Source organism: Mesitornis unicolor, unplaced genomic scaffold, assembly GCF_000695765.1.
Source record: "Mesitornis unicolor isolate BGI_N332 unplaced genomic scaffold, ASM69576v1 scaffold27647, whole genome shotgun sequence".
Taxonomy (NCBI): Eukaryota; Metazoa; Chordata; class Aves; order Mesitornithiformes; family Mesitornithidae; genus Mesitornis; species Mesitornis unicolor.
In genome coordinates, this window is record NW_010198897.1 from 12,345 (window position 1) to 36,589 (window position 24,245).

Genomic DNA, 24,245 nt, shown 5'->3' on the forward strand with positions numbered 1-24,245 from the left:
AGTAAAGGTAAATTCCTTTTGGTCAATTGTTTCTTACTTCAGAGTTCTTTTATGTAATAGCCTTGTATAGAAGTTAAAACTTGAATGTTTCTTTAAACTACTGACAACTTTGTCTTTAAAACTAGAAACTTTTTCTATTTTCCAGCTCTTTGAAACGTCTGCAATCTCTCTTGCATTATCCTTCCTTTCCTTGCTCTTCACTCCTAATCCTTTTCTTGTCCTCTGTGTCTTAATGCTCAGTTGGAGCCGCCTCCTCCCCCTGTGGTTTTTCAGGAAAACTTGGATTGAGAAGTGAAGATAATGGGCGCCATCCACCCGTCAGCTCATCACCTCACCGAGCCCTGACGATCTCTGGTTTCTGTAGATCAGCACGGACTTCTCTGATAATATCCTCTTGTGTTTGAAAAAAATAGGTTTGTCTAGTAGAGGGTGGACTTCACTCCTGACATAGCCAGAAAACTTCTCTTGGAATGTGAGCTTCCTCACTCGCACTCTTTTAAAAGTGTGTATATATAAAAAAATATTTGTAACCTTCTCTCAAAACGTGGAAGATAAATATGTGAGCAAGTGTATCCCACAGCGCTTATGCAAGCTGCTCACTTCTGTCTAGTATTGATTTAATACAAGCCCTTGAGTGCCTCATCAGCTTTCTCTTCGTCAAAACAAGCCTTAAATTGACAGTAAACAATACTTTTCAATTACAGGAGGCAAAAAGAAAGAAACCCTTCTCAAGTATAAGATGGCATACCCTTTAAAGGACAAGGAATGTGTTCTATACAGAAACACAGGGCAACTGCTGCAGTGGAATTACACTGAGGCTGCAAACGCAGTGTTGCTTTTTTGTCTTAACTGGCGTACAAACTAGTAACAGCATTGGGCTTATTATTTGCTATCTGCTGTGCTTTGATGGTTGTGGCTGCAGCTCAGTTGTTGGTTTTGCAATGCAGAGCTTACTTTAATAAACTATAAAGTCTTCATGCCATAATGTCTTGCTTAAAATCGGTCTTTAAAAAAAAAAAGTGGCTTTTACCTGCTGGCTTCATTATTTTGGACCCACATACTCTTATGTTCTTTTGGAGCCTGTTTCAGTAATCCTTTTGCATAGCAGAGATATTTTTATATGAATAAAAGCAACCAGAGATCCTGTAGCCAGGGTTAAAAAAAGTAAGTGATGTTAGACACATGCTTCACATCAGAAGTCAACAATAAAGTGACCAGGAAGGTTCTTCCTGTGAATCATCTGTTGCTGGTCATTGTCTTAGACAGGATATGGACTCAGTTTGATGAGCTCCACCAATTCTTTTGTCTCTGTCAAACTGCTTTACTGTATTATTTCAGTATTAGTTGCTTAACAGTGTTAAGTCCTCTACACAGAAATGTGTAGCATTTCTCAAAGGAAGAAGTTCGTGAAATTTTGTAATAATTAGAAAAGGAGAGAAAGAACATTGGGTTTTTATGTAAGGTATCAATGAATTCTTGCACTGCTTTGCCGCTTTTTTTTTTTGTCATCTCTCTTCTGTTTCTATTCTGATTTGTCTCTACGTGGATGTTTTTTACATCTGTCTTTCAAACAGAAGACAAAGTAGAGGTTCAAATTTGCACTGAGAGAGTTAAAAGCTGAAGGAGGGGATAAACTGAGGAAGCAGAAGATGATTACTGATATGTTTTATTCCTAAAGGATTATGCATGAGCTAGTAAAATACTGCTGACTTCTGAAGCAAAATGAAATATGCACTTTTACTTCCTGTGTGAAAATCATACAATTGCTCTAATGAAAGTCACCCAATGCAAAATTCCAGATTTTTATTTTGAATTTAAATGTATCTCTGTTCTATATTCAGGGATTCAAAATTACAGGGTACTTCCCAGTGCTGCTGTTGTGAAATGTCTAGCTGCTAATATAAAATGGATTTGATAAATGTGGGGCTTTTTTTCTGTTGGATTACAGGTTTAAAACAAATAAATACTTATTGCTTAAATTGCAAACAAGTGACAAACTTAATCTCAGGAGTACATTCTGTTTTTCCCTTTGTACATATACCTACGCAGAATATCTTGTGTGCAAGAAGGCAGAAAAGTCAGTAAACTCCTAGTGTTCATAGTAATCTGAACACTAACTTCAATAGTTAAAATATTTCTTTAAAAGTAGACAAATACATTAAAAAATAATTACAGCAATCAAAAGTAGAAAGCAATCAAGTCATTCAAATAGGGGGTATTTGTGTCTTCATGAAAGAAATTACTGAATTGCAACTTTCACAAGAATAAAATAGGTCATAAAATATATTTTAAACATCCTTATTAATACATTAAGATGATAAATGAACCAATATTAAATTTAAAGCATGCGAAAATGCAGTGAAATCATAAAGGGTCTGCGCTGCAAACATCTACTGAACTTTAGCTTGTGAGCACAGCATGAATCTACCTGCAACTGGAGTAAACTTGTAACTGTTTGCCTGCCATTATGTGAGAACAGTGAAAGTCCTTCCTGTGCCTGTGGAATTGTATTGTATCACTAAAAATCGTATGTACTTTAACAGTTCCAATGGCAACTCTACAGATAAGCAGGTGTTACTGAAGGCAGTGTAACAGCTGACTGTAAGGGAAGGAATGGCTACAGAGTACTAGTAGAGAAATTGTTAATGTGGTGATAATAACATGTTAACAGGCTGTGGCAAATCAATAAAAGCAAATACATAAGATGTGCTATAAATATTGACTAAACATTTGAAATTTCAGGAAGAGTAGCTTGCCTATTTCTATGCGGATTTTTTAATTCTTTTTCTAATAATTTCAGAAATAGAGATGGTGTAGGAAAAATGAAGAAACTGCTTGCCTCCAAAACGATGGCATGTACAGAGTATACAAGTGGAAAAATACAAAGTTGTTTTTTAAAATTCTGTTGATCTTGCGGTATTTCTTTGGTGTTACTTGTTACAAGAACAAGTATATGCATACAAGCAACATAGACTTTTGTTATTGCAGGTTAAGAACTTAGTCCAGATCTGCAAATGTATTTCTGTTACTTAGGATCTGAAGGTATGCAATGATGGAATAAGAGATGACATCACAATAGTCAGAATTAGAAAAAACATCCATAGTTCAGATTGCTTATTTTCTTCACAAAACCCTTTTTGAAAGTTGTCCATAATTTTGTGGCAGTTAAACCATTTGGGGTGACAGCTCTTCAGTCTGATTATAGTAAAAGTTCAGGTTTCAGGAAATAAAACCAACCATAAAATAACGTGCTATTGAACACCTATTTGAGGTTCATTTATTATTTCTTCCTTTTTTTTCTTCTTTTCTATCATACTGAAAAAAGGGTATCTGCAGAGTTTGGAAAAGAACTTGACCTTGACCTTAAACTTGACTATAGCTCTGGAATTAGAGATGTACTTTGACCTTTGGCAGGTGCCTCAGAGATGCACTTTAAACGTCACTTGGAACATATTCTTAGATTTGACTAAATTATAAATGAAAACCATGATGTTCAAATCCTGATGAGTCCTCTACCAACCGTGTATGTCACGTAGAGTAGAGCAGACTTTATCCCCACAGGACCAGGTACTCCACAAAAAACCGTAAGAGAAGCTGCTGGTTTTCTTAACCCAGTGGAAGGCAGGATGGAAATAAAAAGGCTAGAAATTGCGAAGATGAAGGCAGCTCTCCTTCATATTCTTTAAAATAAAAGCAAACTTACTTTTGCCTCCAGGTTGGAAAGGCAGTGTTGTCCCCTTCTCCTTGACGGAGAGTTCTCATTGCGTTTAATTACCAGGCATGATGTGATATGCGCAGAACCAAGAAAAGAGCATGATTTCTAGTTTCTAGTTTAACCTCTTCTACTTGTGGTAGTGTTATGCTAATGTAAGCTTTCCTGCTCATAGAAGTTATATATATATATATGTTTAGCCTAGATTCATGTAGTGGCATTTTTCTGTTATGTTCAGATGATTCCTGTGTATCCGGGCCTGGCTTCATATCAGTGCTTTAAAGATGTGTTATGGTTTGCTGTAGAAAGTTAGTAGAGAATATAGAGCACTGGTAAGCTAATGCAGGTGATAGTTTCAGATGTTGAGGAGTTACATTTATTTTCCATTGAGCTATTCTCTAATGGATTTTTTTCCACGGTAAGGATGCTTTTGTTGTCTCAGGCTATTTGGATTTAGTTTTTAACCTTGCTGCAAACTCCTTCACTTACCTTTCTAAATTCAGTGTCTATAATTTTTCTGTACCAAAAATGGAACAATGCTTCTACCCATTATTTGTTTATTGTAATACCTCTTCACTTAGCTTTCACACTCCTTGAGTGAGACTCTTTAATAATTTCCATTATGAAAGGCAGTGGAGCACCAGTCCGATGGGGCTATTTCAGAAGTCTATTGTGAAATAGCAATGAGAACCACTTGTTATTTAAGAACAATGTATAAGTAAGAACAATAAAGCATTTATTAAGAACGACTTGTTATTTAAGAAATTGATAGTCTGGCATAAAAAGACTTCATGCCTTAATTTCAGTGTCAAGCATTATCATGATTTAAAAATTACTTGGAGCTGATGATGCAATGGCTGGGAATGTGACTGGAAAACCAGTGGTGTGGAGAAAAAAAATAAATGCACTAAGCCAGATGGATCATAACATAGATGCTATTCCTGTGTCATGACTAAAAATTTCTTGTAGCATCAACAGAATGTGATTTCAAGGGAAATCTTGCAAATTCAGTTTTGCCTTTGGGCTCTTTTCCAAAAAGTGAAGAACCTGCTGATGGACTCTTACATCTGCTGAGCTTTAAGGAGATAAATGGATCAATGGGCTTTAAAGTTTTCTGCAATACTAACATAATTTTAGCTTTGATGGTATTTAAGGGGCATTCTAGTGAGCCAGTCTTGTTTATGTCTGCTACAGTTGATTTTTTTTTTCATAAAGAATTTCTGATAAATTTTAATCAAAAATCTGCTGAAGTCAGGCTGTCACAGTAGAGCCACAGACATGATTTAACAAACAGTCCACCATCTCTGAGCTGGGATATTTCAGGGTCCATCCTATTAACAAAAAATGGTTTCTTGTGATGATTTTTAAGGCGTAGTTCCAGGCACAATTAAACGGATGGTGGTGAGGAACTTCTTCTTGACTTCAGTAGTGTTGCAAGTCATTGCCCACTCTCAAACCATCTGCTTTTGGGGAAGGGGGTTTTGAGGGGCTTTTGTGTTTTGTTGGGGTTCATGTTGTTGTGAATATTCTTGTTATTTTGGGGTGGGTTTTTTTAAGAAAATTGCTTGAACAGTTCCCTTATCACTTGAATTTGGCTGGTCAAACTGAAAAACAGCTTTTTCGCCCTCCATGTGTGATCATCAGTTTGCACTAAGATGTTTCTGAGCAGGGTTCTTTCCCCTTTAATAACTGTCTTTTTTTCCTGCTCATTCATATATAATGTAATGGAAATAACAAGTCAACCTTTTCCCTGTCTATGTTAAAAGTTCCCCAAGTAAGTCAGATCAGGAGGTTTATCAACCTTTAAATGAAAGAGAAAGTGTCTGATGATTTCATGGTTTGTTTTTTTCAGCAGCTTTTTAGGAATTTAAATTAAACCTATATCAAAATACAGGGTTTTGTTGCTTGAAAAACTCTTACCTTCAGTTTTTTGACTTTTTTTGCCTGGGACATCATAAAAAAATTCTGATTCCACTCTAAGACCTTCCAGAAGTAACAGGCTATATCTAAGCTGAATTTCCATTATTTAGAAGCAATTAAGTTTGGTTTGGCTATATGCTGTATTGTGCTGCTTTACACAATGTAGAGAAGCAAGAAACCTAAAAGTTCTAGTCCTGTTGATGAGTCACATCACTATTAATATGGTATAATAAGATGAAAATTCTTTTTTTCCTAGTGTTTTGTTTTCAAATACCTAAATAGCTAAGCGAAGTGTTGTGTTTGAAAGAACTTCAGGGCTCTAAAGAACTAAAAGAACTCTAAGGCTCTCAAACTAGCAAATATAAAAATCAAGGTTGCTTGTGGAATCTCTCTTTTTTGCTTATGGAATTTTAAATTATGTGATCAGCATCTTTTGCAATAAAGACTTTGCTTCAGTTATCAAATAGTCTGAATGTAGTTCATGTAAAAAGCAGCTACTCAGTGTTCTGTTTTTTCCCCATTACCGATGCGGGCCTCTTGCTTTGACTGTTATATACTGCTGAAGTCCTGCACTAGGGACAGACCTATTAATTGCTTTTTTTCTTCTTCTTGTTGTTTTCTGTGATACCTATCAGTATAATAGCTGATAACTCGTAAATAGGCTGAACCGTTGTACCTTACTTGGATTAGAAGTATTCTTCCCTAGTTTAGAAATTGGGATTCTAGGGCAGAGTAGTTACAATTACTGAGGTGAATTAAATACAGGGTGCCTGACTTTAAATTACTTAGGCCTATTTTTTTCAATATGTTTATAATTTATATCTTCAAAAACTCTCCTTACAGACTTTGATTGTGATTACAAGTAGCTGGTGTTTTTTCCAGGTCACGCACATGGATCTTACACGCAGGTCTAGGAGCTCAAATCAGACACTGGGAAATGAAACGTACAGACTCAGCGACAGCCACTTAAAATGACATTTCACAACTTGCGAATCATTGCATATCATCTCTCGGGCAGTGTCAGAGATGGAATTCAGCTTTCCAAGATAGCATGCAGCTGCCTTAGCTGCAGGTTTTTTATATCTTCTTTCCCTTGTTGCAGTCCTCTCTTGCTTTATGAGCAGGATGTAGAGTTTCAATGGGCAAAACTCCTTCACTTCTTGAGCCTGAGCAAAGTGGAAGGAACATCGTGTGCTTGTGGCATAATTGTAAAGACGTTATTTTGGACAAAGGGATCACATTTGCACTGGAGTAGAAAGGCACACAATTAACATGGTGTGCTTTAATTCATGTTTTAAGTTTAAAACCCATAGATTAAAAATTATTATTGTGGATATAACCTACTTTAGTTCTTTTTTCAGTAGGTCCTGCAAAGTGGAACCTGCAAATTTCTAAGTGCTAGAAAAAGAAATGAGAGAATTGATAGTCTACTGAATAGTCAAATATTACATGAATGGTAGATAGCAAAGAGAAAAGATGAGCAGCATAAAGGATTCTGGCTACTCTGTAAGATGGGTGTAAAGAAATTGCAATTTAATATAGCCAAGTGTGGATTTACATATTCAGGAGCAAGAGTCTAGGCCATATGTAGGGAATGACGTACCTTAAAAAGCAGAATATCAAGAATAAAACATGATAGTTGAAGAATTTTTGGTTTGTTTGTTGTTTTTTTTTTAAACCAGCAAGTATAAAACAACTTCTAGGTACAGGGGAGTCTCTAGTCAGTAGTTATGTATTTCTGGTTTTTACTAAGCTTAAATACTGTATGCAGTCTGGAGCAATAGCTTAAAAATAATGTATTACGGGTACATTGAAACCAAAACTTTGATAATGGAAATGTCTGTCCAGAAGACAAAAATCTAATAGCTGGAAGCTGAAGCTAGACAAATGAAGAGTAAAATAAATAATCCTAGAGAGAATGCCTTCCTTTTTAATAGTATACTTAGCATGAATTATAGACATTATAAGAAATTCCTCATCGTCATAATAAATAAATAAATAAATGTTTCAGATTTTGAGAGGCTAGAAATTGTCATCTATAATTCTGGTAGATAGCAGCTGTCGGTTTCTGCTTGTAAATCGTATCAAGTGCTCTAGTGTTTGTGAGGACAGGAGAAATCTGTAGCCAAAAAATGAAAATTGTAAGGCGGAAGCTGTAGAAATGGCTCTGAAGTTGTGATTTAAAAAGTAAATAATATACTTCCTGAAATTCAGTCACTAAGCTGTATTAAATGACCTACACAGATTTTGTTAAAAATTTTCAGGTTTGATTTATAGGTAACCTACCTTTTTCAAATTCTAAAAATTCTAAAGCCTGATTATCTCTTAATATTTAATAATTTCAGTTAGATTATTTAAGTAATTTATTTAGCTTGTTCCTGTTCAATATAAATTGTATCTTGTTGACTTGATAGCTGCATTATATCCTTCTAGTTTTGTGTAATCTTGTTAACAACATCATAACTTTGGTGCCTTTTTTAATGTGATCAATTCAATACTAAATCTCATTTATTTTAGTAAATGAATTTGGAACTGTTAAAAGTGGATGGGTAGTTGTGAACCATCTTGTCAGTATGAAACTAGCTCTCCTTATTGGGCTTTTGTTAGCTGCTTTTCATGTAGACGGCTCATTTGGTTAGCAGAACATACTTGACTTTGATTTGTTTTTTTCTTTTCCTGTTTTTTACAATAATCTCTTCTTGGGTCACTTTATAGCTGAAGCTGGGCCTAGAAGTGACTTAGTATTTGCTGTTTCTTGCTGCAGTAGATGAATTTGCTTCGTGCATCTGCTGTTTAGTGATTCAGTTGTGCCTCCACTGTTTAATGATTCATTTTTAACATGTGAACATTTTACTGAAATTACTGCTCTACAGATGATACTTAGATCAGGATTTCCTTTTTGTCAAATAGTCAGATAGAGATGGAGGACAGATAAAGGTAATCTGTTTAGATTTAATCCTAATAAGACATGCAGTGTTTTCATGCAGGTAGAAAGCTTGTAGTGAAATTTGTATTGTATGTGTATTTAGTTTTTATTAGTGGAAAGCATGCCAGGTTCCTAGGTTGGCAGTTAGTTTTTAATCATCTTAGGTTCTTTTGCTTGTCCTGAGTTTTCATATGCACACATTAAAAAAAGAAGCCATTTTATGTTCGTAATTGTTTATACACATTTTAATACTATTCTTTACATTTTTGTTTCCTTAAATGTAGATTATAACAGAATATATTACTGTAGTATGAATTTATGCCATGATTACTCCAGGTGATGAGCACCCAATATGAAGACACACTAGTGTATTTTGGATAGCTTGTATCTCAGATTTCCACCAAGTTAGTGCTTTCTCACTGGTACATCCATCCTCCCATGCATGAAAGATCTCAAAGTATGTTGGGCCACAAGAAATTGAGAAGTTGTTAGATTATTTCTCAGTGTATTTCTGAAGTGCTCATCTGCTCTGTACAGTTGGGAAGGAAGAAGAGGAACTGTCTGCTTCTGAAAGATTTCAGTACTGAATGGGTAAGCTGTAAGCGCAAGAGGAAGTTGAGTTTTGGTCTTAGCTTGCTTTCAGCTCTGCTTCCTAGTCTGGGTTGCAAGGAGCATTTGACTGAGGTAAGAAAGTAAGCGTGTGTGGGTGAGTTTGAAGCTCAGCTAACATCTAGGCTAAAGGTCTCTGAATCTGCGATATCCTGACTTAAAGCTGCTGTTAAGATGTGATATGTTGTTGGGGTGGTGATTTGGTCTGGTGGAATAGGCAATAATTAGTGTCCTTATTCTGTGATCTGAAATGGGTTTGCATTTGTTTGAATTGTATTTTAAAATACTGGTTGTACTTCTGTAAAATCTGAATTGGTTTTCTACACTGATCATAGAATCATAGAATAGCAGGTTGGAAGGGACCATCAGACAGTTTAGTCGTGTTTTTCACTGAATTGAGGTCAGCAAGCTTGCGTCTGCTGTTGACTCCAGTCTTTCAGCTTCTCATGGCCAGAAGCACTGCATTATTTCCATGGGACTGTCAGCTTTCAAATTTTATCAAGTATTCATAAACAGTCTATAATGTGTTTGATCAAATGGCCAAAACATGAAGCTCTTTAACCTGTGTGGCATATTGGTAGTGCCACCAGCTGTGGCAGACATGAAAGAAATTTGAGAGGATGGAGTAGATGGCCAAAGTTTCATCAATATTCTTCAGCATCGGAGATTCTTTTGTAAGAAGAATATTGTTTAAAACAAATTTTATTTGTCTAGGGTTTACAGTCTGTTTGCTACATTGTAATATGGACAAGAAGAAGTTTTCAGATGCGTTTCTTCAGAAGGATGTTTAGTTTTGCATAATAGGTTGGTATTTTGGAACCTTGCAAATTGTTCACACGCTTTTATACAGGTTTGCAGTTTATTATTGGATGCTTTCTGGAATGTGTTAGAATATTAATGTCTTCAAAATTTGTATTTTGTTATAAATATCTATGTTAGAAAAAGATTATTCATGCAGTACATATCAGCTCTTATGTTGCACATTTCTAGAACCACTGGTGCATGTTATGTTACATGCCTTTTTTAGGTGAATAATAGAAATCATCATCGCACTTTTCAAAAGTTAATCATAAAAAGAACTGTTCATCTTTTAAAAGTTATTTATTGTATGTCTACAGGATGGCTTTTGGTTTGTGGGTATTTTAGGCTTTTCACCAGTACGCTATATTAAACAGTTGAACCATTTTTAGCTATATAAAGGACAACACATGGCTGAAAATCTGAGGAAGAATGGAGATAAGTATTACACTTGCATCTTACGAACAGCTGCACATTAATTTTCTTTCCAAATATTAACAAAGCCAACTTATACTTCATATGCCATGGTTTGGTTCTGTGGAATTGAAGAAGTGCTTGCTCTTGGATTCTGCTAATGTAAGGAAATATTTCATCATCAGGGTCAATGTTGCAATTGGTTTTAAACAGGTACTCAATCCATTTGTATCCCTTTCAAATAAAATCTAGCCCTTACTATGTTTGAAGACATGTTAGGAATTGCCTTTTCTTAGTAAAATTAAGGGAAAACTCTTGTCAGCAGTATGGTAGGAAGGGGATGGGGAAAGAAATACAGTGGCTACCTATTTGCTACCATATCATGTAAAGGGAATATGGATGTTATGCAAGGTTGTGGTGATAGAGAGGGGAAGATCCACGTTAACTCTTCTAGTGCTTCTCCCTTCTTCTCACAGCACATTTGTGCCTTGGCAAATGTGAACAGGTTGTTTTGAGACAGTGTTGTAGACTTACTGCCAGGCTCACTTACAAGAGCTGTATAACATGGTCATGAGTGGGAAAAGCTCCCTGTTTATTATGGTGGAAGCTGCACTGACTCCAGTTCCATTACAGCTATTGCCATCATGATATGATGGTTTCATTAGCGGTGTGTGCGTTTGAGAGTCTTGAACTACTAATAAATTTAAATCTGTTGTTGCTGTGCAAAGCTGCAGGCACTTACTTTAGTGGCGGTCTGAACTTAGATATAGATTTTCTAATCCTGGGTTTGGCTGCACATAAGTACTTCTTTAGTGGTGAAAATAATGGGCAACATTATAGGAAATCTGCAGGGAGACAGAGGTGCATTAGTACTACTCTAGCAACTTTGATAACATATAAAATAGGCCTAAAGGTTGTTGAAAACTTAAAAAACCTTGCTTGCTTATATATGCATGCAACACTATCTGCAGTGTGCTAGCCACTGGGGTCTAATGGATATGATATGACAACTGAAAAATTGTCAGAAGGAAAGGTTTGGAGGAAAAAAACCAACCCTCTGGTTTAGTGTTCTCAAGAAAAGGATCAAATACCTCTGCCTTTATTGAAGATTCAAGAGCTTGTAATTTACATCCTTAGAGATCTGCCTTTGATCTTCTTTGATTTTGGAGAATCTGAGGTGTCATTTTTATATTTGTAGATGGGGAAAACATAAGACAGAAATAAATTTTAAAATTCCTTTACAGGTCACTTTTAAATATATACCATGTAGAATTGCTGTTTGAGAAGATGCTCATAGTTTTTGTTTGATGTGCATTTACAGTGTCCATATATGGGATTTGGTTTTATGATAAGGAAGAATGCCAAAGAATTGCAGAGCTCATGAAAAAGTAAGTGATGGGTAAACAAGACTTTTTGTGCTTTTTTAAAGTATGTATTTCTGTACATGCACGCACATTATATTGCTAGGATGGTCATACCTTTCTACTTTAAATCTATTTTTATAGACTTTGTTGTGAGTAAAATTATTACACAGCTGCACTTTGTATAATCAGAAATAAGTCACTGTATTGCAGTAGTTTTTAATACTTTGTTGCATAGCTTTCCAGCTACATCAGAGTGTAACAGTTAATCTGATTTATTTCCTGATGACTCAGAGATCTGTTTTGAAGAATTGTATTCTTTGGGGTTTTAATATACTTTTTTGGTTTGGGGAGATTTTGGTTTTTAATGTTGCTGTTACCTTTTTTCCCCATGTCAGTTTAAGTGTGGGCTAGCATGAAGGCATACTGTAATAATACAATTTCTGTGGTTTTATCCTGTTTCTACCCATGGCTGGTTTTTTGCTTCCTCATTTCTTAGCAGTATGTACAGATTTCACTTTGTTTTTGGAATGTAAAGCAAGAATTTCATTAGCTTTTATGTACATAGTAATATTTTTTTATACATGTTATACAATCTTTAATTTTGCAATCAAGTCGGAGATTAGAATTTCAAACAGAACTGTATTCTCAGCTGTGTGTTAATGTAACAATATTGTGGATAGTTTTTTCACTGTCACTGCTTTTTTCACATGCCCAGGATGGACAGGGCTTATTCTTCTGCTGTACCCTCTGGCTGGCCTAATGATGGCCTTGTTTGCAATGATCCTTTCCATATGAGTATATTCTGCGGGTATTCATTTTTGTTTGGAGGAGGAAGCAGCTGAAGTCTTACAGATTTTTATCAACATATGCAATCTAAATTTTTTAGAGAGATAATGTGGAGGATACAGTAAAGGGGCCCAATAGGAATGGGCAGAGATTGGATATACCAGTTGCCTGTGGTATATAGGGTTAGACATATCATTGTGTCACAATTCTTTTAAGGGACAGGAGGAGCGATGATGTAGAGCCAGGTCTTTGTCATCCCAAGAAAAGCCATGGGAGGTGGATGCAGTCAAGCAGACAGCATTAGGTGCTAACGGTGCAACGCAAAGGTGCTGCCAGACCTGTAAATCTCCTTTTCAGGTCAGCTGTCGCAGTCTTAACAGCTCCTGTAGCCAGAAGCATGCTGAGGAAGCGCCATCAATTTTGATTGCCAAAGTTACCAAGTGCCCAAAAGCCCATTTATGTGCTCTGCAGTATGAGTCCAAACAACGCTCATCCTTGCACGTCTCGATCCATAGCAGAGTGCTTTAACTCTTCCACCACTATGTTCCAGATAGGATTGCTTATAAAATACTGGATGAGAACGCAGTCGTGTTTCCTCTGTATCTCTTTTTAAAGTAATATGTGCTGCTTTTCATTTTGCAGTGACAAAACATTGTGAAACATAGACTGTGACAATGGTAGGGGTTTGTTTAGGGGTTGTGGTTGGTTTTGCTGTATATCCTACAGCTCTAAAATGAGTCAGTTGTGACCCAAGAAATAATTGATGGGAATGAACTTACAGAAATAAGCAATAAACCATAGGAAGCCCAGATTTTTGACAACTAATTTTAGTTAACTAGCTCAAGTTTCAGTTGGTGGTGATTAGGTACTCTCAAACTGGTAATTTGCTACAATAAAAACTAGTTTTCAGAGGATTCATGCAATTGTAAACCACGTGTAGTGGTTTATAATAGCAGTGTTGCATATAGATAAAAAATACCCTGTCGCTCAGCCAATTGGCTGTGTGTTTTAATTCTCAGCATTCTACAACAATAATAAAACAGCTGGGGCAGGAAATTGGTCATTTGCTAGTAGTTAATAACTGATTTGTGTGTGTTTGCCATCCTCCACCACTAGCAGAACTGAATAACACTATAAATTCCCTGCTCCTTCTGGATATAGAAAATGTAACTGACTTACAGAAATTTTAGTTTATAGCCTAGTGCACTCAAGATTGAACAAAATTAATCTCGTACCTGGTCAAATTATGTTTTTATCTTTTAATAGAGATTTTTGTTTTACACATTTTTTAATGTAGATGGGGAAAAAGTGAAAATATTTTATTTTTTATTAATTATGGTAAAGTAGTTGTGGTTAAACTTTTTATATTTTATCTGCTTTTTGTCTTGTATATCCTCTCACCTCCAACTTTCAGCCTAACTAAAAAGGAACAAATCAAAGCACAGCAAGGCACGGGATCAGGATTGTCCCCAATGATCATGAATTCTGCTAATAACAAAGAAGTGGATATCTTACGGATGCTTACCAAGGCCAAAGATGAGTATACCAAGGTGAGACTTGCTGTCCATAAGAAGAGGAAATTTCTTTTTGGCGATACTATGATGCCAACTTGCTCACACTTGACATTTTAAAACACAGAAGGTTTGGGTTTGGGTTTGGTTTGTTTTTAAATAGTTTTACTCAAATCGAAACTGATTTTGGACAGTGTACACTCTCATTTTGTGTAGAAGTGGCTGATAAAACCAAGTTTCATCAGAATTTGCTAAGAGGTTCAGGAGAAATTACGTCAATAAAAACATCTGAAAGGAGAACATGTATATGATTATTTGTTGAATGCTAGGAGGTAAGAACAAGAGCTCTTGAGCTTATTGCTTATTGAGTAGCACCTGGAAGTTGTGTCCTCTTTCTCAGTGGAGTATTCAAACCTGCTCATAGTTTCTGTGGTTTATACACAGAATCACAGAATGGCTGAGGCTGGAAGGGACCTTTGGAGATCATCTAGTCCACCCCACCCTCACCAAAACACAGGTACCTATAGCAGGTTGCACAGGAACACGTCCAGGCAGGTTTTGAATGTCTCCAGAGAAGGAGACTCCACAGCCTTTCTGGGGCAGCCTGTTCCAGTGCTCTGTCACACTCAAAGTTAAGAAGTTTTTCCTCATCTTCAACTTGAACTTTCTGTGTTCCAGTTTGTGCCTGTTGCCACTTGTCCTGTCACTGGGTTCCGCTGAAAAGAGTCCATCCTCTTGACCCCCACCCTTTAGATATTTATAAGCATGGATAAGATCTCCTCTTGGTCTTCTCCAGGCTAGACAGACCCAGGTCTCTAAGCCTTTCCTCGTAAGAGATGCTTCAGTCCCCTCATTATCTTTGTAGCCCTCTGCTGGAGTACAAATAACTTCCTTCAGAGAGGAGCTTTAACAGTGAAGTTACTGCTTTTAATTGTGGTTGTTAGCTACTTCCAAACACTAATGGAAGGAAATGAAAAGGTTGAAATGTAGTGTGATTTCAGCCTATGTGCTGCTTTGGTCTTCTGAGGCTCCTAAGTAAAGTAGTAACTCATGGTCTAATAATGTTCTGTATTATTGAGCAATCAAAAATGTTTTACTTTGGGGAATAAAAATCTAATAATTTTAACTATTCGTATATATATGCTGCAAATTGTTAGAGAGCCTGCAGGTTCCTACTGCTGTTTCCTGTATTTTGTATGTGTAGTCATTCAATAATAAAACTCATAAGTGTTCTGAGTCTAGAAATATATAGCTTAAACATAAGCAATTTAAAAAAGAAAAAGTTATTTTTCTGAAACATGGCTACTAATAAGATCCTCAGAAAGATAATAGCAAACTATTTCAGTTATGGTGAAATGTAACCCTTTTTTGTTGTCGTTTAGCTTCTTTTGAAGCTTAGGACCTTCATCTTTTCTGTAATAGGGATTTAATGTATTGTAGTGGACAAACACCTCCAAAACCTGGTATATTTTCTATGTTTTAATACTGAATCAGTATCTACGCTTGACATAAAGGTGTGATTTAGGATATTATGAAACATTTAAGCAGTTTTCATTAAATAGTTTTAAAAATATGGAAAATGGAAAACTGCAAAAATATTAGGATGTCTTCTGATTCTATGAGGAGGTAGTAATAAATCTTTTTAAAAGTTACCTTCCATTTCTACATGAGCACACTGAAAATCGAGACAAAGGAGAGGAAATTGTAGATCTGTTATTTAAAGACTAGGTTTCTGGCCTTTTTTTCTGTAGATAAGATCTTTTGCAAATTTGCTTCTTTCTTCATCCTTAAGCTTTCATTTTCTTTTAGCTAAATGCTAAAAGTGATTGCTAAGGAAATAACCTGAAAACTTCTTCTTCATCTGAGACATGAGTACTAGGAGTATCTGACCTCTTGAGAACAGGATATGTCTTTTTTTTCCTTGTTTTGTTAGTAATATAAAATTAGGAAAAGTGTGATAAATAAAGGCAATGACAGCCATCTTTGTATTTAATGTCAATAGGTTTCACAGCAGTCGTGCTTTTTTGGCTCTTTTATGACATCTGCATCCTTGCTAGTGTATGTGTTGTGTTGTACAGTGCTGATGTGCTGAAATCAGTTATGAAATATGTTGTTCTCCTTTTTTAATTCTGTGAGGCTTTGGAGATGAGGGTATTTTAAACTGTTGGGACCTGTAGAATAAGAACATCAATTTTCAAAGCATCTAAGGAGTTTTGCTCAATTTTTAAGTCCTAGGGCGATTTTTTTTTTTAAGAGTGTAACTCATTTGGAAGGCTATGTCTTGTTCTCAAATTAAGTTAAACATTTAGAGGTTACATCCAGAAATAAAATACATTGCCTCTCCTTTCTTTTTTTTATTAATGGAGCTTCAAGTTGCAAAACCACTGAAGTATTTTTTGAAAAATGGGATTCTAATGCACACTTGTCTTTTCTTGGTCTTTGGTAAGAAGAAGTGGTATTAGCAGGCCTCATAATGATACCTAGGGGGACAAATATTTGAAGAGCTGCTAGGGTACAGAACGAAGCATGACTATTCCATTTTTTCTTTAAACCCTGTGCTTGTCTTGTACTACAAGTCTTAGGTCTGCACTGCACAGCTCTTCTACAGCATCTGCCCATTTACTACACCGTCTTTGATCTATTTAAAGTCAGATTAGGTGGACATCCTTCATCTGGTTGACATGCCCTAAATAACTGAAGCCTCCTTCTTCATTACTTCATTACACACAAGCATTTAATAAGAACATCATTTCTGGTAGTAAGCAAGTGTGGCTTCCAGGCTTCTATTTCTGTTCTTTGACTGCTTCTTCACTGCTCTTCTGCAAAATGCTCCAGTGCTATTGCCCTGCCCAAACAGGAATATAATTTCTAAGTTTTCAGGTGCTTTAACTTTTGGTTTGTTAACTGTGTGAGAGACTTATTAGCAGAATCCAGGAGGCCTAGCTTTCCTGAGGGTCCTGTGCCATACTCAGCCTGGATGGTGCAGAGTCTATGCTATTATTCTTAAGCAGCCTGAATTGGTTCTGAATGTCTCATTTAAGCAGGGCTCTGACTGGAAATCCTTTCTGCTACTGCTTGTGTTTGAGACAGTTCTTGTCCTCTTTAGCCCCTCTCTTCTGCAGAGCACCTTGAACAACTTCATGTGACTGTTTATTAATATTGTCTTGTGGCTGCTTTATATCAGCTAGGTAGAAGTCTCCTTTCCAGGGCCTTTTACGTGTGCTCGAGCACTGACAACTTCAAAACTTCATCACTTTCAGCATAGCCATCTACAAAGCTCTTCTAAGTTTCGTCAGGTCGTGGCTGGCCTTGCCCTGTGTCAGAGCTTCTAGCGTCTCCTCCTTGTACTTGATTTGTATTTGCTTCAGGAGAACTGCAATACTGAGGTACCATGCATGTCCATTGTTTGTTTCCTTTGACAGTGTTCTGTTCACCTTGAGCTTCGTATTGTACAGATAGGCTATGAAAACTCAAAACACAGAGCAGTTGTTTGCTTCAAATATCTCTGACTATACCAAACTTGCCTAAAGCATCCTAACTGGTGGTTTTGTTCTTTTTGATTGACGTTCACTACATATATCTGAGGTTTTTTCCAATGTTGCCTAGCATTTCTTTGACATGATCTTAGAACCTTTTGATTTCTTATGCATCTTTTGTAGGAGCATAGCTTTGAACAAGACACATGACTAAAGGACAGACCTGTGAAGCAAGATGTAGTAATCGTCAGATGTCATAGCTGATGAGTGCTCTTCTGGTTCTGTCACTAAAGAGCATGGTGACATTTCTTTCATGCTGCTTTTTGCTATTTGATGAAGATGGCACCTGATATCTTCTTTACCTGACCACCTGACAGTTGCTTAAAATGTCATGCTGTTGCTCCTAATTTACTCGTCAGTAAGGCCATGCTATCCATCTGCCAAAATGACCTTATATTCTGAGCTCCAGTAGTTACAGATTCCTTTGAAACCATCACAAGGTTTTTTTGTTTGGTTGTTTTTTTTCCTCTTCAGCATTCTTCCCTGTATTTGATACCAGCCTACTAGCAAAGTTACCAAATCATGGAAATGATACCAAATCAGGTCAGTGTCATTTTCTACAGGCCTTTGTGTATACTGCCATTTTGCTGAGGAATTTGGTCTGAAAAATGCTCTCATGTAGTGATAAAACTCTTAAACTCTACAGGAAGAACTTACGTAGACTATGGAAAAAACCTTTGATCTGATAATTAACTAGGTAAGATGCCCAATTGTCATTAAGTAAATGAGAGACAACATAAGTCACCAGTCAGGCACTGGATGGGGGAAGTGATTTAAGGATAATCCAGTCATTTAATTCAATCAAATAAAACCCTATTTTTTTGTAAGTTTATAAGGTTGCAGAAGGCTCTGTACTAGGACATTGCTGAGGGTCCATATGAACTCCCTGGAAATTATAATAGAATAAAGCTTTTAGAAAATAGACCAAAAAAAATGAAGGATAACAACATGTGAGCTTGGCAATACCTAAGAAGACAATTTGTTTGAGCAGGGCATTGATAAATGTAACTCAGAGCTAATAAAAGTAAAGGATACTTTTCCTTAGTGTAAAAGTTTTCATAGTTATGCAAGTGTTACAGGCTTGTCTTCTGCACTTCTTTTTTGTGGCTTCTTTCTGCTATGATTTTTCATAGAAATCCATTCACAACTATTTAAAATATGAACTGCAAAGCAAAACTGAAGCTTCAGTTAAATGTGGATTTTTACCAAGTGCTTCCATTACTCAGGTTTTCAGTCACAGAGAAGGGAGGTAAGCTTGGACTAGCTTTAAAAGAAAACTGTTTGTTTACCATGAGTAGTCTTTGGACTTAGCTCTTTACTTGAATTTTGGGACATCTTTAGTCATCAAATTTGCACTGAGATGGATAGAAATGTTCTGGGTGAATGAGATACCACGTTCCAGTAAAATTATTTCTTTGATTTATTTTTTTTTTCCAGAGAGGTCAAAAAAAATGTAGCTGAGTTTAAATATATTTACATGTTGAATGTGGCCTGCTCAGATTAGCTATGAGTCACTCTCTACATGGTTTTATATATGTAATTGAAATTCAGTTCTGTTGTGAAGCTCTGCATTATTGTGAAAGTCAGTACTTTGTTCTTCATGTTTTTTCCAATCTAGTGATTGAGGAAGTTTCTCACTTTATGGAGTAGGGGTATAGCAGGAAAGGAGAGACAGGTGTTTATTCTTCTTCAAACCTAATAGCCAACCATCCTATGGCATGATTGTCTGTGCATGCTTTAAAGTTATTTTGAAAGGCAACATTTGAACCAAAAATTGTCATACAATAGAAGAAAGCCAGGTACATGAGTGGAACTACACTTCTACTTTGCAAGATAATGTCTTCAGAAACTCATTGAAGAAGTCCTTTACTGTCCAAACACCTGCAAGATGATTTTTCAGCAGAGACATTGATATTTTATCTTGAGCCTTCTCTTCTGGAAACCTAAGCCTAAGTCAACTTCATAAATTTTCAATGCACTCATGTGTGTCTGCATCTTTCTTGTGCTGGGAAGCCCAGAACTGGACACAGTACTGCAGTGCTCAGTAGAGGGGTCTAACCAGTGGTCTCACCAGTGCTTAGTAGAGGTGAACCTCCCTTCATCAGCTGGTAATGCTCTGCCTAAAGCAGTCCAGGATGCTATTGGGCCTCTTTTGCCACAAGGGTACGTTGCCAATTCGTATTCAACCTCTTGTCCACCCAGGTCTATTTCTGCAAAGCTGCTTTTCAGTCTGTTAGCACCAACCTGTGCTAACTGCCTGACGTTATTCTTCCTCAGTTTCCCTTTGCTGAACTTCATGTTCTTGTCAGCTTATTTCTGCAGCTTGTGAACGTCCCTCTAAATGGCAGCACAATCATCTGGTCTATTAACTATACATCCCTGGTTTGTGTTGTCTGTGAGCCTGCTCTGCCCCATCATTCAGGTCGTTAATGAAGACATATTGACCACAGTATTGGGATTTCAACCCCAGGGTCAAACCCTAGGGTACACCACTAGTGACTGGCCTTCAGCTGGACTTCATGCCAACAATATTTTGTACCCAGCAGGTCACAGTTTTCTGTCCACCTCAGTGTCTGCTTACGTAGTCTGCATTTCATCAGTTGGTCTTTGAGGATGTTACAGGAGACAGTGTCAAAAGCCTTGCAAAAGTCAAGGTAAACAATATCCACTGCTCTCCCAGCATCTACTGAGCCAGTCGTCTCTCTGTAAAAGGGTTATTGTATTGATCAAGCATGATCTCCCCTTCTTAAATCCATGCTGGCTACTCCCAATCACTTTCTGACCCTTAATATGTTTAGAAACATATTAGTTTCATCACCTTCCCAGGGACTGAGGTGAGACAACCCAGCTTGAAGTTCCCCAAATGCTCCTTCTTGCCCTTCTTGAAGATAGTACTTTGTTTTCTTTCATTCGTTGGGAACCTCCCCCAGTTGCCATTACCTTTCAAAAACAGAGTAGTTTCACAATGAGCGAGGCAGCTCTCTCAGCTCTTAGAATTGCATCCCATCAGGTCCCATGGACTTGTGCATGTCCATTTTGCTTATATGCTACCTAACCTGATCCTCCCCTAACAAGGGTAGGTCTTCATCGCTCCAGACTTTCCCTCCAGCCTCAGAGACCTGGAATTCCTGAGGGCAAAAGTAGCAAAGAAGGCATTGAGTGCTTCCTAGAGAACTCCCCTTCAGGACTTAAGTTCTGCATTAGTGAGCAGCCCTGGAAACAATGTGTCTTTGTTTACTGTAGCGGTAGATGTCAGAAATGGATTAAATGGTCAGTTTTGTATATTTGGGAGTTGGGGTTATTTTCTCACCTAACACATTTGTATCCTAAGGAGTTTGTCTCAGAAAGATCTAGAAATGACACTGACATTTTTATAATCGCCCAGCAGTGGCTCTGCTGTGTGTCCATATGGCAGTCTGTCCAGTCCAGAGTTCTGACCTCAGTAATGCACAAGACTGGGTGGGCTCTTTGGAGGAAAGAATGAGAAACCAAAACTGAACATTCCTTACCCAACCATTAGTCCTGCAGCACAAAATGTAGAGCCCATCAAATTCAGGTATAGAATAGGATTCACTTTTTGTTAGATAATTCTTTTAAAATATCATTCCAGTTTCTTGGTTTCAGTTGTATCAAGTGAGTCACTTCCAATATACTGTTTTCTTTTGTACTGACAGTACCACTCCTTGTATACACAGTGCTTTTATATTTTCATTGACTATATTCTTGTTTTTTAGGCAATAGAGTAAGACCATCTTATACACCTTTTCCCATTCCATTTGTTGTTTTTCTTCGTGCAGCATTTTCTGTGCAGTTTTTCTGAATTACATCATGTCCTTTTCTCCATGTCAGTTATTCCATGTTCCTGATCACTTCTAGTCATCTCTGTCCATCTTTTTATTACTATTGTTTTTAACTAAGAATGTATTTAATAAGAAAACATACTGATTCTACAAATTGATGGGTATATGTATCTTTCAAGATCCTACAATGTGGAATATTTATGTAAAAGAGTTTGATTTATAATTCCAGTTTTTAAGAAAAAGCATTTTAAGTGTTCTTTGTGGCCATATTAATCCTTCCTGTATCTAAGCTGCTTCAAGCTGCCTACCGATAGAGGAAAAGCATGTCTGTTGCTTGGTTTCTAAGGTGCTTTTTTTAATTTCTTTTTTAAGTGTTGGAAAAGCAGAAGGTAAGAAAGAGAACTGAGATTTAAATTAGAGAGAAGCCTCAAACTCAGGGAGTCTTGGAATCAAGTGTTTATTTTTACATATGGTTTGTGGTTTTAGAAAATTAGGTTGCAGTTGTTATAGTTCTTTCAGTAGCATAGCATTTCATAATCAGTGCTGCCACTAATATTTTTTGTTATTGTGTACTTGACTATGTCTGGATTTTACTACAGTGGAGAACTATGGGAAAAATATTGTCCCACTTACTAAAATATACTTCTTTTCTGTTGCAGTGTAAGACCTGCTCAGAGCCAAAACAAATAACCAGTTCCTCTGCAATCTATAACAACCCCAACCTAATCAAACCAATTCCAGTGAAGCCTAGTGAAAACCAGCATCAGCGAACATCTCAGCAAAGCAAGGTAAAATGTTTTGTGTGTTTTCTGCCTAGTGCTGCTGTAACTGGGTAGCCATGTAGGAATATTTATTTGAGTTAAAGTCAGTGCAAGAATCTGAGGTGGAACCACAGTAAGGATTTATTTTAATGAAAAAGTGGTCTGTTTTATAAAAAGCCCTCAACCCCCACCATATGATGTGGAAGCATGTAAATTACAGTCATTATATCCTTATGCAACAAAGAAATGCTAGTCTTTCAGTTGTCAGATGCCACTTTGATTGCAAGCTGATCTAGTCAATTGCTGGGCCACATTTTTTGTGTTCTTTTTCTTTAGGTGAATTCAATTAATCTAAATTAGAAAAAAAAAATCTCTTGATATATCTTCAAGCTAAATCACACTGCAGAATCCTAAAAACTGAATTCAGCTGTGACAGGGAGATGCACAAGAAGTGACCCTTCCTCACACAAAAAAAGATTTCTGTCTGTTACTGATACTGTACTGATGACTGAAAGGGAAGATGCTCTTTCATGGTATTTAAAGTGAAGCCACTGCTATCTCTCAGATTCACTGGTTTTCTCCCACATTAGCAGCTTGACAACTCTCTTCTTGCCCTTCCTATGTGACAAAACTATTAAAAATTCTCTTGGGAGAAAAGAGCATAGCAGTTTTCTCAGCTTTTCCTTGAATACTGCTGGCTAAATATTGTCACCACTTCATGTAACTTATGCATGAGGCAACTATGTTTACTTTTGTCCTTTGTCCCCCCACAGAATGTGGATCCTGAACCACAGCACTTGTCTTTGACAGCACTGTTTGGAAAACAAGAAAAGCCAGATGTCTCAGAACCGCTTAATAAACAGCATCAAGAGAATCTCCCTGTGAGGCAGGGTGTGGTACGTTCGCTGTCCTACGAAGAGCCTAGCAGGCACTCGCCCTCTGCAGAGAAACTGCTTTGCCCCGCCATTCAGAAGCTCATGGTGCGTGGGACAGACCTGCACCCACTTGCTGAGTTTCCTGAGAACCGACTCTGTGAAAATGGCAGTGTCCACCCTGTGGGTGAGACTTTCACGGGACTCTTCCAACCTGTGACTTCTCATGGTATTGCAGCATCTCATGTAGTTCAGGATACCGCTGGCACTCAGTGCTTATTACAGAAATTACAGAGTCAGTCAGGGTCAGTGGCTAAAATGGACCCCAGTGCAACAGCATCTGTGAACTCGACAGCTTCAGTGTACTGCAGGACTCCCGCTGCTGTTGGAGCACCAGCAGCACCAGTAAACAATATAAGCCAGCCACCTTTGGTGTACTTCAATGGTTCCCTTCCAGGCCAGACTTTAGAGTCTCAGACACTTGGTAAAGAACAATCCAAACTTCCTAGACAGCCACTTTCTCTCTCTGGCAATCAAGCAGCAAATTCTGGGGTGATTTCGCCTCAAGAGTTACTGAAAAAGCTTCAGATAGTGCAACAAGAACAACAGTTGCATGTATCCAGCAGACCAACCCTGGCAGCCAAGTTTCCTGTTGTTACTCAGAATACCAATACCCTGAAACCACTGGATTCCTGGATAGAAAAAGCACCGGGTACAGAAAAACAGAGCGCTCTCTTCCAGGTAAATGAGCAACTTCAGCATTTTAAATAAATAAATAAATAAAAATCTAGCAATCTTATGAACTCAGAGTTTTGTGAGGTTAGTCTTTGCTTTGCTTTGGCCAGTATATTGTTGTTACTGTCTTACTATGCATTGCACATCAGTCATTTTGCAGGGGATAATTCAACAATATCAAGTAAGTTACGATTTACCAAGCTGTGATATTGTGAATGCTGAAGGCTGCATCTCTTACACATCAATAATGACCAAAAATAGCATAGTCTTGGGTTTTTCCAGAGGCACTTTGAAGTCACCTGGTTGTTATATCACCTAGTAAAAAGGTCACCCACTAAAATGGTCACCTAGTTTTCAGTTGCCGTGCTTGGTCTCAAGCTGTTGTGTGTAATTGCTGGTTGTTGAGTATAATATTTTGGGTCTATTCATTATTTTTTCTTACAAAATTAGTCATAGCTTTCTCATTGCAGGTATGCCTTCCTTTATATGCCAGTTGCTGAA

At 37.2% G+C, this 24,245-nt stretch overlaps 1 protein-coding gene across 1 annotated transcript in view; it reads left to right on the plus strand.

Moving 5' to 3' along the window:
• Positions 1-24,245, plus strand: part of DCP1B (decapping mRNA 1B) — a gene marked incomplete at its 5' end in the record, with an annotated part of 43,862 nt that overhangs the window by 11,460 nt on the left and 8,157 nt on the right. Inside the window, 4 exon segments of the mRNA XM_010189298.1 lie at positions 11,701-11,767; positions 13,944-14,079; positions 22,036-22,164; positions 22,911-23,750. Of these exon segments, the coding sequence (XP_010187600.1) occupies positions 11,701-11,767; positions 13,944-14,079; positions 22,036-22,164; positions 22,911-23,750 (1,172 nt within the window).